Genomic DNA, 14639 nt, shown 5'->3' with positions numbered 1-14639 from the left:
TGAATTAAACTTTTTATGGAGTAATGATCAGGATCATGTATTTGTGTTAAAGATGTGTGTAAATCTCATCCACTCCAGATGGACTCAGGACTGCCCAGTGGTATCTCACCAGCCTCCTACTGCTAACAGAGATTTTCCAGTGACCAAACTGCTTCTGCCCCTGGGAGCCTCACTGTCACTGGGAGGTCCAGGGGGATGACAAATGTGCGTTTATTTACAGATCATCCCGCTTCACCTTAAGGTTGAACTTGAACAGCACGTAGTAGAACACAAATAATTAAATAAATTAATTCTATTTATATGGAAAATTAATTGAATAATCAGTGTATTTATTTCAAAAATGAAACAATCTTTTTTTTGGAGTAACTCAGAACTCTGAATGTCTTAAATCAGAAAAAAACCACAAATCTGAGGAAACAACTCAATGAGGTTTATGCAGTGCATAGTAGCAAGAGAAAATGCCTCTTTTTCCCCATGCCTTAGAGTATAAATCAGATTTAAGATACAATTTTGAGGTATTTCATCTATCCCTGGCTAATTTTCCTGCAGGGGGAGGTGGAGAGTCAGAAATGTTGCTCTTTTTTTGTTGTTTAAACCGCTGTTTTCCAGCCTCCCTCCAGCTTTCCCTGCACCTCGTGGAGCTATTAAACCGTGGGAAGTAGCTCTGGGGATGAGTTACGGCTCCTCGCCAGCACTGGGCTGTGTGTGATGAGTTTTATTAACCCAAGCTGACTGTAAATAACAAGCAACCACACAGCTTTAGGGCTTGATTTAAAGGTGTTCCAGCAACAATTTGCAAACGGGAAAACACAGGGAAAAGGGATTAAACGGAGAATGACTGCAGTGTAAAGCTGGTCCTTTTTTTGTTGTTGTTTATATCCATTTTAGAGGGATTTGTGCATACAAACACCTCTCTTCTCACATATATTCCCTCACACATGGTGAGTGAAATACAGCTTGTAGAGCCTCTTCTGAGTGCTGGGTTTTGGGGTTATTTTTCATTATTACTGGGTTTTGAATACATTAACGGCTCCATTTTCAGACTCCAAGGATGGATCTGGGCGTAGGAAGAGCAATGTTCCTGTGCTAGTTTTCTTTCAAAGCTCTAATGTATTTATACTGCCACAGTCTCAGTAAAAGAGTCTGAGGAAGAGGATTTCTTGTCAAATTTGGCTCTGCTAGAAATTTGTAGGATGCTCTTCTCACACCAAGGCATTTAATTTTAAATCTTGATAAGAAGATTGATACTAGAGCTTACAAATGCTTTCTATCTATTATCATACCTTGTTTCAGAAAATCCAGTTCCCTGCAGGGCTGTGTTGTTCTGTAGGAGCTGTTTGAGTATGTCCCCTATTATTTTAATGTTATTTTTGCCCAGAAGATGCTCATTCCCTCCCTGACACTGGATTTACAAACGGTAGCAGAATTCCTGGTGTTGGCAGCTTGTGAAGCTCAAGGCAAAAAGGAGACAGGCACAGATGGGCTCATCCTCCCTATCTATGTTTATTTAACATGGCTAGGAGAGCACAGAGCTGTGTTTGTGCTGTAACCACAGCTATGCCTGAACCTTTCCCCAAGCTCTGGGAGTGGAAATAATGGTAATCCTGGCAGGAATGTCAGCACAATAATGTCCACAGGAGGCTGGGCTGGGAGTGCAGGATGGGGCGGGCGGCGCTCCCAGAGAATTCCATGTGTTGCCTCTCAGGTGTGGATGCTGTCCTGCAGAGACAAGTGGATTGTCATTATGCCATTGGGAGTTTGCCATTAAGGCAACGACCAGAATGACTTGGAACTGGGAATTGAGTCTCCAAACTCATCCAGGTCCCAGCAGGCCTTGCCTGATGATGGGAACTGATAACCTGCATCTCTCTTTGCCACAGCCCTGCTTCCTGCTTTGACTTCTTGTCAAAGCTGTGGTTTTAAACTGCCAGAGGGCAAGGTTAGATGGGAGATTGGGAAGGAACTGTTCCCTGTGAGGGTGGGGAGGCCCTGGCAGAGGTTGCCCAGAAAAGCTGTGGCTGCCCCTGGATCCCTGGAAGTGTCCAAGGCCAGGTTGGAGGGGGCTTGGAGCACCCTAGGATAGCATAACATGTCCCTGCCCATTGCAGGGGAGTGGGACTTGATTATCTTTAAGGTATCCTTCCAACCCAAACCATCCTGTGATTCTAAGATTCACTTTATGAAATTCTTTAGTGCTTCTGCTGCCTCAATATCAAAATGTCACAATAGAGAATTGAGGCAGTGCCTGGGTGTTTGTTAGTTTTGTAAAATATCTCTGTTCTTGGATGATGCTGTTTTGCAACATGGAATTTTGAATCAGAATTTGGAAAGGGACAGTTGAATCTTTTTGGAAAATCTTTCCCACATACCACAATGGTACCTACCACAATGGATCCAGACTGTGGCTCATGAAGCTACTGCAGAATAAAAAAATTAAAAATACTTCTATTTAACTGCCTTTGCAAAGCTTTTCTGTCCTCTCTTTGTGCTATATGTTATATATGCTTTAGGTTATTGGGGATTTTGGGCAATAGCAATTTCTTCTTTGTGTCGTCTTGAGTCTTTTGTCCCTTTGCTGCTCTTGCTCAGGTTGCTGCAGGTTGGGTTCAGTTGGAAGGGGTGAACTGGGGCTTGGACCCTTTCCAATAATCTGGATTGGAAGGAGGGCTGGGCTCTGAACTGGTTTTTTCCCTCTGAGATGACTAAAACTTTTTCGTGAGCCACTTCTTATTGCTGGTGCTTTAGCAATCATTTTCCCCACGAAATCTCATAAGAGCTTCTGGGGCCTTTTTTTCCCCCTCTTATTTTTACAGCAATTTAAAGCCCTTTTATTAAATCTAAACCCCACTGTTTGACAGTTCATCCCTAAGCTATAATTACCCAATATGAAGATGCAAGCACAAAATAATTTCCTAGGGAGGTTTACATAAAAGGGAATAACTCATTGTTATTTTTTCCAGTCCTTTGAGAAAATCTGTAAGAGGAGGAATAAAGGCAAGAGTGATGATGGAGCAGCACAGATACAAACCTGATGATCTTAGTCTGATTCTGTCAGGGTTTCTGCTCCAGTGGCTTCCTTAAAGGAGCATTGTCAGAAAGAAAAATCACATTGCTGGAAGTGGCTCATGCAATCAATCACTGGCCAGTGAGGGGATCAGATGGATTCCCTTTTGAATTCAATCAAAACATACTTCAAAGGCATTTAATCATATATTTGGTGGGTGACTCCCTGGCACAGGACTTTTGTAGTCCCACAAAAGAGAGGCTGAAAGACAATTATGCAAGTTATAAACTCTTTTTGATGTAGATACCGAGTTCTTTGATGATTGTGTTTTCCTGGGCTGGCCTTTGGGCAGATTGATTTACAGCAAATAATGGCTTTTTGTTTCTTCACTGCTAGAAGGATCTAAACCACACTTTTCCAACCTGTGCCTGTGCAGTGCCTGAGATTATTGCTAGAGGTGACAAAGAAAAGTGTGTCTTCATACACAGTGACAGAGGAGAAAATCCTGAAGTTCCATATATTGAAGAAGGTGTTTTGTTCCCTTTCTCTGAAGCTAGAGACCCAAATCACCAGGCATTTGTATTTCCATTTTCTTCAGGACAATGCAGTGACCCATTGCACTGCAACAGCCCTTATCAGCAGGCTGGGGGAACAAACCTGAGGGAGATAAATACACCAGGAGCAGGTATCCACTGCTTTGTGGGAAAGCAGAAATGCAGATTAAGTGGTTGTGGCTCTGGAGAGGTGTATAAATAATTTCCATTAATTCTTTCTGCACCTGAATAGAGCACAGAGCCTGGTAATAATCCTTTACTTCCCACAGCCGTTTTTGAGGGGATCAGATATGTTCCTGTGTCAAATTTAATCATGGATTTAGACATAGATTTTGAAAAACATCAGAATTGTTTGCCTGCTTTCAATTGCTTGTCTTAGGGAGAAAGAAAAAAAAAAAGTGATTCGAGTCTCCTCAGTCAGCCTTGTTGCTCTTTCCAAATGACTTCTAGGAGCATAAAATCTCCCTGTGTTTTCCCAATCACACAGAGTTATCCTTAGCAGGTGTATCCCTGGGGGAAGCAGAGCTGGTTTATCTGCAGATGTGAACAGTGCTCACCCCTGGGGCTCACGATGCCTTTTAATTTCTCCATTTTCTCTCCATCCCAGCACTTTCAGGCAACTTCTTGGGTTTTCCCCTTTCCCTTTGCAGCCTGATGTTCTGCTCAGCCCTCGGTCTCATGTTCAGCATTTTTTCCTTCCCATCCCTGTTTCCAGCAGGCGTTTCCATGCTGTGGGAGTGGAGTACAACATCCTTCTTGTCTCATAAGTGTGAAAAAGCTCTTTCCTTCAGAAATTAAACAAGCAATCCTCCATCCCTTCCCTGGTGTACTGGTATCTTATCTTAGCCCACAACACTGGTGTATATTTTAACCTTTAATGGTACTTTTTACCTTCCCAGTAAGGCATGAACAGATGGTTGGAGACCTGGTGGGGTGTGTCTGGAGTTCTTTTGACTATTCCCTATTTCAGACAGCTGCAGGATTTTCTAATTTGAGGCTATATTAATAGGCACAAAATGGTGAAGGATACTTCAGTTCTGACTGTTAGTGGAATGTTGATGAGTACACAGAGTTTGTCTGTCCTTAGATCCATACTTAGAAAAGAAGGTGAGAAGTGCCCAGTTGTGTCAGGTTTGGTATTTTATATCAGATAGTGGCACCAGGAGATGCCAGGCAGAAAGGGCACACAAGTCCAGCTGCTTTTACAGAATCCCAGACTGGTTTGGGTTGGAAGGGACCTTAAATCCATGGGCAGGGACACCTTCCACCAGACCAGGGTGCTCCAAGCCCTGTCCAGCCTGGCCTTGGACATTTCCAGGGATCCAGGGGCAGAGCATTTCCAGCATCTCCAGGTGCATTGTTTCTGTCACACCCTGGCACTGGTAATAACCTGCACAGGGAAGTAATTACAGAGTGTCAGTGAATTAGGTCACCCCTGAACGGGCTTCAAATGTGAAATAGTGGAGTTTCAATCAATTTGTGGCTATTTAGGCAGCCTCTTGGCTCTTCCCTTCATCCTTTCACTCTAAGAAGGACAAATGGGAAACATAAAGCTATCAGAAATCAATTAATCTGATCTGGGAACACGCTTATTAAAATGCCTTACTTACAAAGATCCAGATACTCCACAGCAGAGCAGAATTCGGGAACGTTTGGATCCCTGATCAGTGCATTTCTGTAAGCTTAGCCTGTTTGCATTACTCTTTTGTTTGGATTACTCTTTTGTGGTTTTGGATTACTTTTTTGTTTGGACTGCGAGCTTTCTATTTGTTTTAGGGTAGTTGAACCTTCTTTAGAAGTTATTTGACCTTAAATTGCTAGTGTGCACATTTAATTCTCAGCTCTAATATAAACCTAGGTGGATATTCTGGAATTTAAGAAAGAAGAACCAAGAAAATGAGAATGGCTTTGTGAAATGTTTTCCAAATTCAACAGCTGAAGGATGTTGGATTTAGGGGCTCTAAATGAAACTGGACTTGATGTGGGTTATGGGGGAGAGCCTGGCGTGCTCCAGAGGCGATTAAAGCTCAGCCATTCCAAAAGATAATTACACTTGGCACCTGCCTCCCGACGTGATCCAGCCCTTCCCCCTGCAGGGTTTCTTCTTCCTCACCTCTGATGGCAGAGGGGCTCCCCAGTCTCACCTTCTGCTCTGTGCTGCTGGAGCTGAGCCAGCATGTCCGGGGGTGGCTCGGCTCTGTGCCGTGCTCCAAAGGGCTGGAGAAGGTGTCCCTGTGCTGTGTCCCCCCAGCTCTGCCCCAGCCCTCGCCTGCCTTTGCCTCTACACTCGTGTCACAATATTGACTTGCAAACACGGAGCTTTTGGGCCAGTTGCTATGGTTACCCCTCGGCATGGAGACTCCAGTCCCAGGCAATACATTCCCAGCCTTAATGAAATGCACAGCAGTGTGTTCTACTTGTAAACCCGACGTGGATATCGCTAAGCAACATCCATCCGTGATTTGCCATAATTACTGCTGCGAGCTCCACACCATTGAAATGCTGGAGTACAAGGCTTCCTTCTCCACTGCATCAAGTGTTTTTCTGCAGTAGCTTCAGTCTCTCAGACCTGTGATGTTTCATAGTCCCTTCACAGTTTCAAAGAACTAAGTTTGACCTCTTTAAATTATTCACACCTTCAGACCCCATCTCTCCAATCTCCTTTTGTGTGTATCGCCTGTTTCCTGCTCATTCAGTCCCAGAAATTAATCTTAAAAGACCCTAGATTCAAAATGTGAATCCAACTCATTTCCTCCAAGCTGCTTCTTGTGTATTTGAAAAGATCCAATTCCTCCGACCAGTGATGGTGTTGAATTAAAATGTGTGTGGGGAGCTGCTTACTTCAGGATCTGCTCCAGGAGGAGCTGATGCCTCAAGTCTTTTAGAATCCCAGACTGGTTTGACTTGGAAGGGACCTTAAAACCCATCTTGTTCCAACCCCATGCCACGGACATGGGGGCAGGGACACCTTCCAGTAGACCACCTTCCAGTAGATGGAAGTTTTCTGCTTAGAGCTTTTATTTAGTGTCTGTCCTGAACAAGGTGTTTTATCCACCAGTTTGAGAAGTAGAATAAAACCAGACCCTGTTTAGAAGTCCACACTTCAGCCTTCAAGTCAAATCATTAATTGCAATTGCAGTTCTTGAATTACTTGCCTTGTGCAGGCAGTTGGGGTGGTTGGGAATATCTCTCCCAGATTCTCTGCTGCTCAGTCTGATTCCTTTTGTCTGTGAATATTTTCCATGTACAGCACCGGAGCTGCCAATCCTAGAGAGGAAGAACTGGCTGATTTATCTGCTCTATGTCCGCAGAGACTATGAGGAGTGTAAGGTAAGAGCTGCCTTCAGAATGTGGGAATTATTTTACTGATGTCATGAAAAAACAGTTTTCTTGACAGTTTCCCAACCACCCTCTTTCCTGACTTCTTTTGGAATAAGGGGACCAAGAGAAAACACGATCAAAATGACTTCAGTGTTCTCCAGTCCCTGACTACCTTCAGGATCTGAGGGTACAGCTCTCTGGAGCAATCTGTGAGCTCAGGATGTCACTGAGAGGGGGAAAAGTGGAAAGAACTGCAGACCTCTGTTGTTCCAAGTGATGGATAGGGTTTTCCAAACTGATAATAACACAGTTCCACAGTGCAGGTTTCTCAATGGTACTACAGAGATGCTATGAAAACACTTCAGTTGAGGGGCACATTGCTATCAAGTGTAAATAAAAATATCCTGGTTGCTCTTGAGCAGAATTCTTTCATTTTATACATGATCCATGGCATGCTCTAATTCGTCTTGGGCTTGGTGAGCAGTTTGGAACTGGTTGTTTGGGATTATAATGGTAAGTGGACTAAGGAAATGGCAAATTGCTATTAAACAGTGTGTTTTTCTGATAAAATGAACACAAGAAGATGATGCACCCATGGGCAGGAGGAAGGAACAAGAGTTGCCATTCTGATTCTGGCATGTGCAGCAAAGATCTGAAAAGACTTTTTGGCTTCTGAAACACCAGGTTGGTCAGGACTTGCCTCTGCTGGAGAGGTCTTGGAGGTGCTTAGGAAATGGGCAGGCTGGAGGAATTTAATTTAGCTCTTAATTAACAGAGCCAGGGAGTTGTATCATTAAAGTAATTTCCTCTTAGATCTTGGTTTGCATAGACAGAAACACAAGTTGGACTAGCCCTCAAAACAGAAAATTGTTTCCCTTTTTTGTTGTCTGGAGTTTCTTGGTGTGATTCTGTGTGTTGATTGTTTTTGTGATGGGATGTGGAATCACAGAGTACAGAAAAGAAAAATATGTGCAGCTCAAGAAACCAGAGAAAATAACAAATGGATGATATAAAGGCAACAATGACATCTCCATGTCTTCATCAGTCATGGAAGCAAGGAAATAGCAGGGGAAATTAGAGAGAAGACAGCTCATAAATACTCCTCTGCTTGGCAGGCCAGCTTTCCTTTTCCTTAGAGCTCACAAAACAGTGTTTTTACAGTAAAACGGGAAGATTCCAGGACAGTTTGGGTGTTGTTAAAATCCATCAGTTTAGTCTCAGTAAGAAACAAGTGACCTGTTGTGTTAATTAATTTTGGTCTTTCCTGCTCAGTGCTTTGAAATGTTCCCTCTCTTAACAGAGTTTTAAAATCTCCCATAGTTTTCAATGAAAGGCCATTAAAAACTGTTTATTTACTGTTTCTTTACTGATTTTGACCCTTTCAATGCTGCTTGAGCAAGGTGCCAGGCAGACATCCCTGAGAGTCTGCAGCTGCAGCATCCCCTGGGATGACACAGAGACTGCTTGGTCTCCTGCCAGTTGTGTCTAAATTCTGTTAGCAGCACCTTAAATAAACTTGGGCGGGGGGGGGGGAAATCTGGGATTAGAGATCATATTCCTCAGCTGAGGGCCTTTTGCTGTGGGACTTTTTAGGGTTTATAGAATGAATCAAATTTCTCTAAAAGATAGCTCTCTATTGCCCTCTCTTGCTCTGAGAATCCAGGTTTATGTAGATGGAACAAGCCAGAGTATGCGAATTGAGGAGGTGTTGGTTATTTCTGAGTACAGTGTTTTATAATCATGCTCTTTGTAAAGAGTTTCATAGATAAATTAGCAGGTACAGGTGAGGGAAGAGCAGCTCAGGCCTGTTCTTCCTTTCCCTTCCTCTCTTTACAAGTGAGGATTGTCAGTAAGAACTTTCCTTCTTCTCAGTAGTAACTTCTCAATTAATATCTTCCCAAGCATAACTTTCTCAATAATAGTTTTCCTCCCATGTGCTGTATTTGAGGTTCAGTTTTCAGGTCCGTCACTTCTGTTCCTCTCAGAGGCAGGGGATGCTGGTACTGACCATCCACATCTGAAATGCCAGATGAGTATCAATGCTCACCTAGAAATTATTCTTACCCCCTGTGTTCTTCCACTTCTGCACAAAAGAGGAGCCTCAGAACAGAAATTATGCTCTTGATTCCTGTCCAGGATGTTCATCCTCCCAATGGTGGGACCAATTGTGACTATGGAATATATCCAAGCTGCAGCTACCCCACCCTAAACTGGGAGCTGCATGAATGCAGCCTACAAGAATTTAAATTTTCCTCAGGTTTTTTTCCCTGTTCGCTCCTCATTTGTTCTTTTGGCTCTCATTCACTCAGCTGCAGTTGCTGCAGTTCAATTTAGTAATTCACAAAGGGCCTGGAGTAGATACCCTTATCAGCAGAGGATGCTTTCAGAGATGCCTCCTGGCCTTTTCCCCAGGTAGTACCTAATTATCTTTGGGAATAGGAATGAACAGAGGAATACTAAAAGGGCCACAGTGTTCCTGGCACAGAGCTCTGTTGTGTGCACTGTGTGGTTGTCCCAGTCATGGTCCAGTGCCCTTGTTAGAGGTGGGGTTGTGGTTTTTGTGACTGGAACCAAATCTCTGGAATCAACTTTGTTAAAATGATGTGAATTTACAATTTTGTCCTTCCAGGCTGTCATCAAAGAGCAGCTCCAGGAGTCCCAAGGGCTCTGTGAATATGCTGTCTATGTTCAAGGTATGTCTGAAAATCTTTTTGCTAAAGCAGGTCACCCCTGATGTGAGATACAGAGAACAATACAGGGGTTAAGTGAGGAAAACATAGAATTGTTATGTCAAAAATACATTCTTTCCCTCTGCTTGCTCCATTTCATTTTGAAATTTGGGATTTTCTCATGAAATGGGCAGATTAAATGTCCTGTTTTCTCTGTATTTGTCATCAGTTCTTCTTTGGGTTACAGGCTCCTGGCCTTCAGTGTGTTGGTGTGTTGTGATTCTGTTACAGATGCATGTTTTCTGTTTGTTACCCACCCCAGGTGATAATTGGCTCACTCCTTGCTCTAAGGATGGTATTCCTCTTCCTGCCCTGCCCTCTGGCCCCTAAAAAATGTCTCCCAAAACGTGGCATTCCAATTCCGAGCTGGACAGTGGAGATTTGCTGGCAGGGACATACTGCAGCTTGGAGTGGCTGAGGAGGGGAGAAATCCAGATTGTATCTGTACAGCAGTTGCCCAAGGTTTAAAGCTTAAAGCTTTTGTTCTGACCCCTGAATTTCTCCAGGCACACAGAGTCCTGCCCTCAGACAAAAAACTGTGGGTGCTGCAGGAGGGGGAAGCACCAGAGCAGCGTTGATGTGATATATCTGTACTCTTCCTTCTTTCCCTGCTGTCAGAGGCACGTTTTTCCTGCTGAGAATGGATTCATTTGCCTACTGTATGTTGTTTTACAGCTTTGATATTTCGCTTGGAGGGGAAAATTCAAGAATCTCTTGAACTTTTCCAGACATGTTCCATTCTGAACCCTCGAAGTGCTGACAACCTCAAGCAAGTGGCACGATCCCTGTGAGTGGTGTTTTATTTGTTGTTTCTCTTGGATGTGCCACCCAGGACCTTCCATGCTTTGTTTTTCTCTTAGGCTGCTTAATTCCAGACATGTTTCCTCCGTATCAACACTTGCCTTAGCTTCCAGAAGCGTGGGTTGTTCTTTAAACAGAATCTCTGTTATCTGCCTGGCTGCTGTTGTGTTTTCGTTTTCTTTGGGCTTCAGGCAGAAAGGTGATACTGATTTCAAGGTCCAGAGCTACAGGTGCTAACCTGAGCTGGGCAGACTTGCCCTACAGACCCTTTTCTGTTGCTGAATGTTGTGTTAGGGCACCTGTCTCTTTCCTTGAAGACAAAAGCAGGCTGCAGAGCCTGGACATTAGTTCCTTATATCCCCAGTAGTGTCAGGATGGATGACCTTGGTCCTGAGAGGGAGCAGTGCTGAGATTGTAAACTTCTCCTGCAGATCTCTGGAGATACAGCAAATAAGACAATTTCTCACTGGTAAAGGTGATAGTGTTGCACAGCAGGGTCTGAAAACAGGAAAGACATAAGAATTGCAATCCTTTTGCAGGTTTCTCCTGGGGAAGCATAAGGCAGCCATCGAAGTGTACAATGAAGCAGCAAAACTTGATGAGAAGGACTGGGTGAGTGTTCAGGGAGTTGCAGATCCTTGTAATAGCTGCAAACTTGTCCCAAGCCAAGGTGAGCTCACACTGCCTGTGGTCTGAGCCTGGTTTGGATCACAGGAGCCAAATCCCATGCCTTGGGGCAAATCCCTGGCTTGGGGCACAGAGAATTGAGCAACGTCTTGGAACTTTGCCAAGGATCATTTTTAACATAACCACATCTGTGCTTTAAGGGAAGTACAGGGAGAGTTTGAAAACCTCGGTTATTAAAACTTGCTGGAGTAATTGGGAAAGCTTTTGTAATGCAAAACATCGTTTAAAATACAGAAGCAGTGATTATATTGTCTCTTCTGTATAAAAAGACAAAAAGAGAGAAAGAGCATTGCTAAGGGAAGGGTATGACAGTGGGTGTGGGAGAGGCCATGCCTTGCAGCCTTCTGCAGGTGCCTGTTTTGCCTACAGAAGTGTTTCTAAAGTAGTCTTTCAATGTGTGAGCTCATTCCTTTGTTTGTCAATACATCTAAAATTCAGGATATGAGGACAGTTTTGGTGTTATTCAAATTACCCTGTGCCAGACAACTCAGAAACATTTTGTATCACGAGTCTTTTTTCCACCTGCATTTCCAGCGCTTGGCATGCCTGTAACCCTATTTACAACCCAGCAGGCAGATGCCAGTGGGTATTTTGATGAGTTATTCCCCATTCCTGGCTCAGCACTGGAAGCAGAATCAGGCTGTGCTCTTCCCTCATTTTACAGTCCACAGCAACCTGGAGTCACTGATTCAGTTCTCACAGCTGGAGAGGCTGCGTGGAGGAAAACAGGTTGATGGGGGAGTAAGAGAGTTTCCTGTGAAAGGTCAAGGCTGTCTAAGCTGATGAATCAGTGAAATTCTCACCAGAATAAAATAAGAAATTGGGAGGACCTTGCTTTTTAGGGATGTGCTAGGGTTGGGAAGGTGCCTTGTGTGTTAAACTGTGGGTGAGGAGTTAGGTGCGTGGATGCTTCCTACAGTGTCACCAGAGTGTTTAGGATCCCTAAGGGATCTTCCTACCTTGTGCAAAATTGTTTAGGATGCCAGAGGGATATCAGATATTCCAGTGCTCAAGTTGTGTTTTGGAAAATTAGGCACATCATCCCGTTTTGTCCAGCTGGGTTGGACACTGCATATCCTACTGATGTACAGCCAAACTCAGTCACCCATGAGGCAGCAAGTTTCAGAGAGTGACACCACTAGGAAGAAACCAGTCTGTGCTCCTTGTTCTCTGAAAAGAAAATGTCTGATGTCTCAAAAGAGATTTGTCATTTCTGTAGTTTTTTGTCTCAGTGGACTGTAATGTTTTGTGTACAACCCCACTTAAGCTCTGTAGGTGCCTGAAGTAACTGGAATTTATAAGTTTACTTGCGCTAAAAAGCCAGAAGGGTGTGGGCAGTCACAGGGGTCTCCTGCTCTGGATCAGTGTTGTCAGATTTTATTTCATACCTTGTGCTGATTTGGCTTTTTTTCAGGAGATCAGCCACAACCTGGGGGTGTGCTACATGTACCTGAAACACTTCAACAAGGTAATGTCAGTGGGAAGCAAGGAAGCATCCCAGAAATTTCACTGTCTTTGGTAGCTTGAAATTGATCATTTGCAGCAAGAGGTATCAAGAAAGTTTTTTGCTTTAGTGTTTTGTTTCTGGGAGCAAAGGTTTGTAAGCTGTCTCTGTTTCCATTTGTGTGTTGAATTACTTTGAGTCAGCTGCAAGTCATTGAGGTTGTGTAAAGGGAGATCAGCCTGTGGCAGGGCCAGAGGCTTTTTCTGAAATCTAAGATTTTTCAGAGAACATTTCTGGTTTTAAAGGGAATGTTTGAGAAACCTCAATCTAGACAGAAAATGGGCTGTGCTCCAGTAAGAGCTGCTTCTGTGTCTGAGTCCTTTAAAGCCAGACCCAGGAATACTGCTGGCTTTGTAGGAGCAGCAATCCAGGTCCATCCTCTTGAAGCAAGAGAAGGGTGATGGTAAAACCCCAAACCATTTCCCCAGCTGAAACTGCTGCACCTTGTGCAGAGAGTTCCTGAAGGAAACCTCAGCTCCTTGGGTCTGGCAGGATTCAGAAGGAGTTACGGGATTGTTTGCTGGAGGTGCAGCAGGTCCTTTTTTCTCCACGAGAAGGTTTTGCTCCTGTGTCTGAAGCTCCTTTTGAACTACACCTGGAGTTAGTAAAGGAGTTCTGGAGTTTGAAATGCAGTTTTATTCCCAGGTCTGAGTGTGCCATTCCCAGTTCCTCACTTAAGCATGAGCTGTCACTGATCCAGCTACTCTAAGGGAACAACCAGCATTTAGACCCTTTTTGTTCCCAATTTGGCCCAGCTCTTCCCTGCTGCTCTTGCTGGTGGGGTGCTGTGGCCCTTGCAGCAAACCCCAGCTGTGCTCCCTGTTCAAGGTATCCCTGTGAAAAAACCAGCCTCTGGAGTGTGGATTCACACTTGGGATTTGTTGTCTGCACCAACACCTTCCAAACTGAGACCTGTTCACGCCTCCACTGAGATTTTCACTTCCTCACTGCTGGAATAAGCATTTTAAGGAAGAATAAGCTGCAAAGTATCAGTTCACCCAACAAATCCAGAGCGTCCCTCAAGCCAAACAAACTCAAATCCAGGAGCAGGCCTGTGCTTATCTTGGGATGCAAATGCCTCTTGCTTGGCTTGAAGGTGTTGCCTTTTACTTCCCCTAAAAGCAGGTGGCTGCTGGTGCAGAGCTTGTTCCAAGGATTAGCTGGGCTGAGTTTGTGTTCTCCAGGTGCAATGGGTATTTGTTGGCTGTTCCTCCTTCCCTGGCTGTTGGGGATTACTCATAGGCTGTTGCTTTGCTGAGGCCTCTGTAATAATTTATTATTTTTTTTATTCTCTGTGGTTGTGTTTTTAGGCACGAGACCAGCTCAACAATGCCCTGGAGCTCAACAGACACGATCTGACCTACATGATGCTGGGCAAAATTCACCTCTTGAAGGGGGAGATGGATAAAGCTATTGAAGTATATAAGAAAGCTGTGGAGTACGAAATATCCTTTTTTTCCATCTGCCTATTCCCATCCTGTGCCAGGAGAAAATTGATTGGTGTCCCAGATCTGAATTGAGGCCATGATTAAAAAGCTAATGGTAATTACAGGGGCTCTGAGCAAAGCTGGCACTTCCAAGCACTTCAGCTGTCTCTGCTCCTGCTGACAGTGTGGTAGGGAAGAAGGGAGCTATTGGAAGGGCTGCCAGAAAAAAAAAGTGGAATAACAAATGGACAGAGATGCCTAGGAGCAAAGTGATCCAAAACTGACTTCATCCATCCCAAAGGTTTATCTCCCAAACCAATGTAACCCTGACTGTCCATCCAAAATCCCTGCCTGGGTGTCACTTGCTGCTTTCTCTCAGAGCAGTTTGTGGCTAAGGGAGATGTGCTGGTGCACAGGGAGTTTCTCCCACCCCATCACAGCTCCTCACTGCCCACCTATTCTTATTTTAGGGCAATCCCAAGCATTGCCAGTGCTTTCAAATGTGGCTTTGCCATGGAGGCCAACACTAGAAAGAAAATCAGGAGTTTGCTGGGAGCCATGGGTGTATCGATGCAGTGTTTCCTTACATGCCTGCCCTTGCTGCTGCCTGAT

General features: G+C 44.2%; 1 protein-coding gene across 1 annotated transcript in view; it reads left to right on the top strand.

Annotated features, from left to right (window-relative positions):
- BBS4 (Bardet-Biedl syndrome 4) overlaps positions 1-14639 on the top strand; it is a 34815-nt gene that overhangs the window by 8873 nt on the left and 11303 nt on the right. The window contains exons 3-8 of the mRNA XM_053955288.1: positions 6809-6888; positions 9509-9572; positions 10284-10395; positions 10949-11021; positions 12511-12564; positions 13911-14038. Of these exons, the coding sequence (XP_053811263.1) occupies positions 6809-6888; positions 9509-9572; positions 10284-10395; positions 10949-11021; positions 12511-12564; positions 13911-14038 (511 nt within the window). The remainder of the gene's footprint in view (positions 1-6808; positions 6889-9508; positions 9573-10283; positions 10396-10948; positions 11022-12510; positions 12565-13910; positions 14039-14639) is intronic.

Source organism: Vidua chalybeata, chromosome 13 (genome assembly GCF_026979565.1).
Source record: "Vidua chalybeata isolate OUT-0048 chromosome 13, bVidCha1 merged haplotype, whole genome shotgun sequence".
Taxonomy (NCBI): Eukaryota; Metazoa; Chordata; class Aves; order Passeriformes; family Viduidae; genus Vidua; species Vidua chalybeata.
The sequence above is the reverse complement of the archived record's forward strand: the minus strand, read 5'-3'. Positions and strand labels throughout refer to the sequence as shown.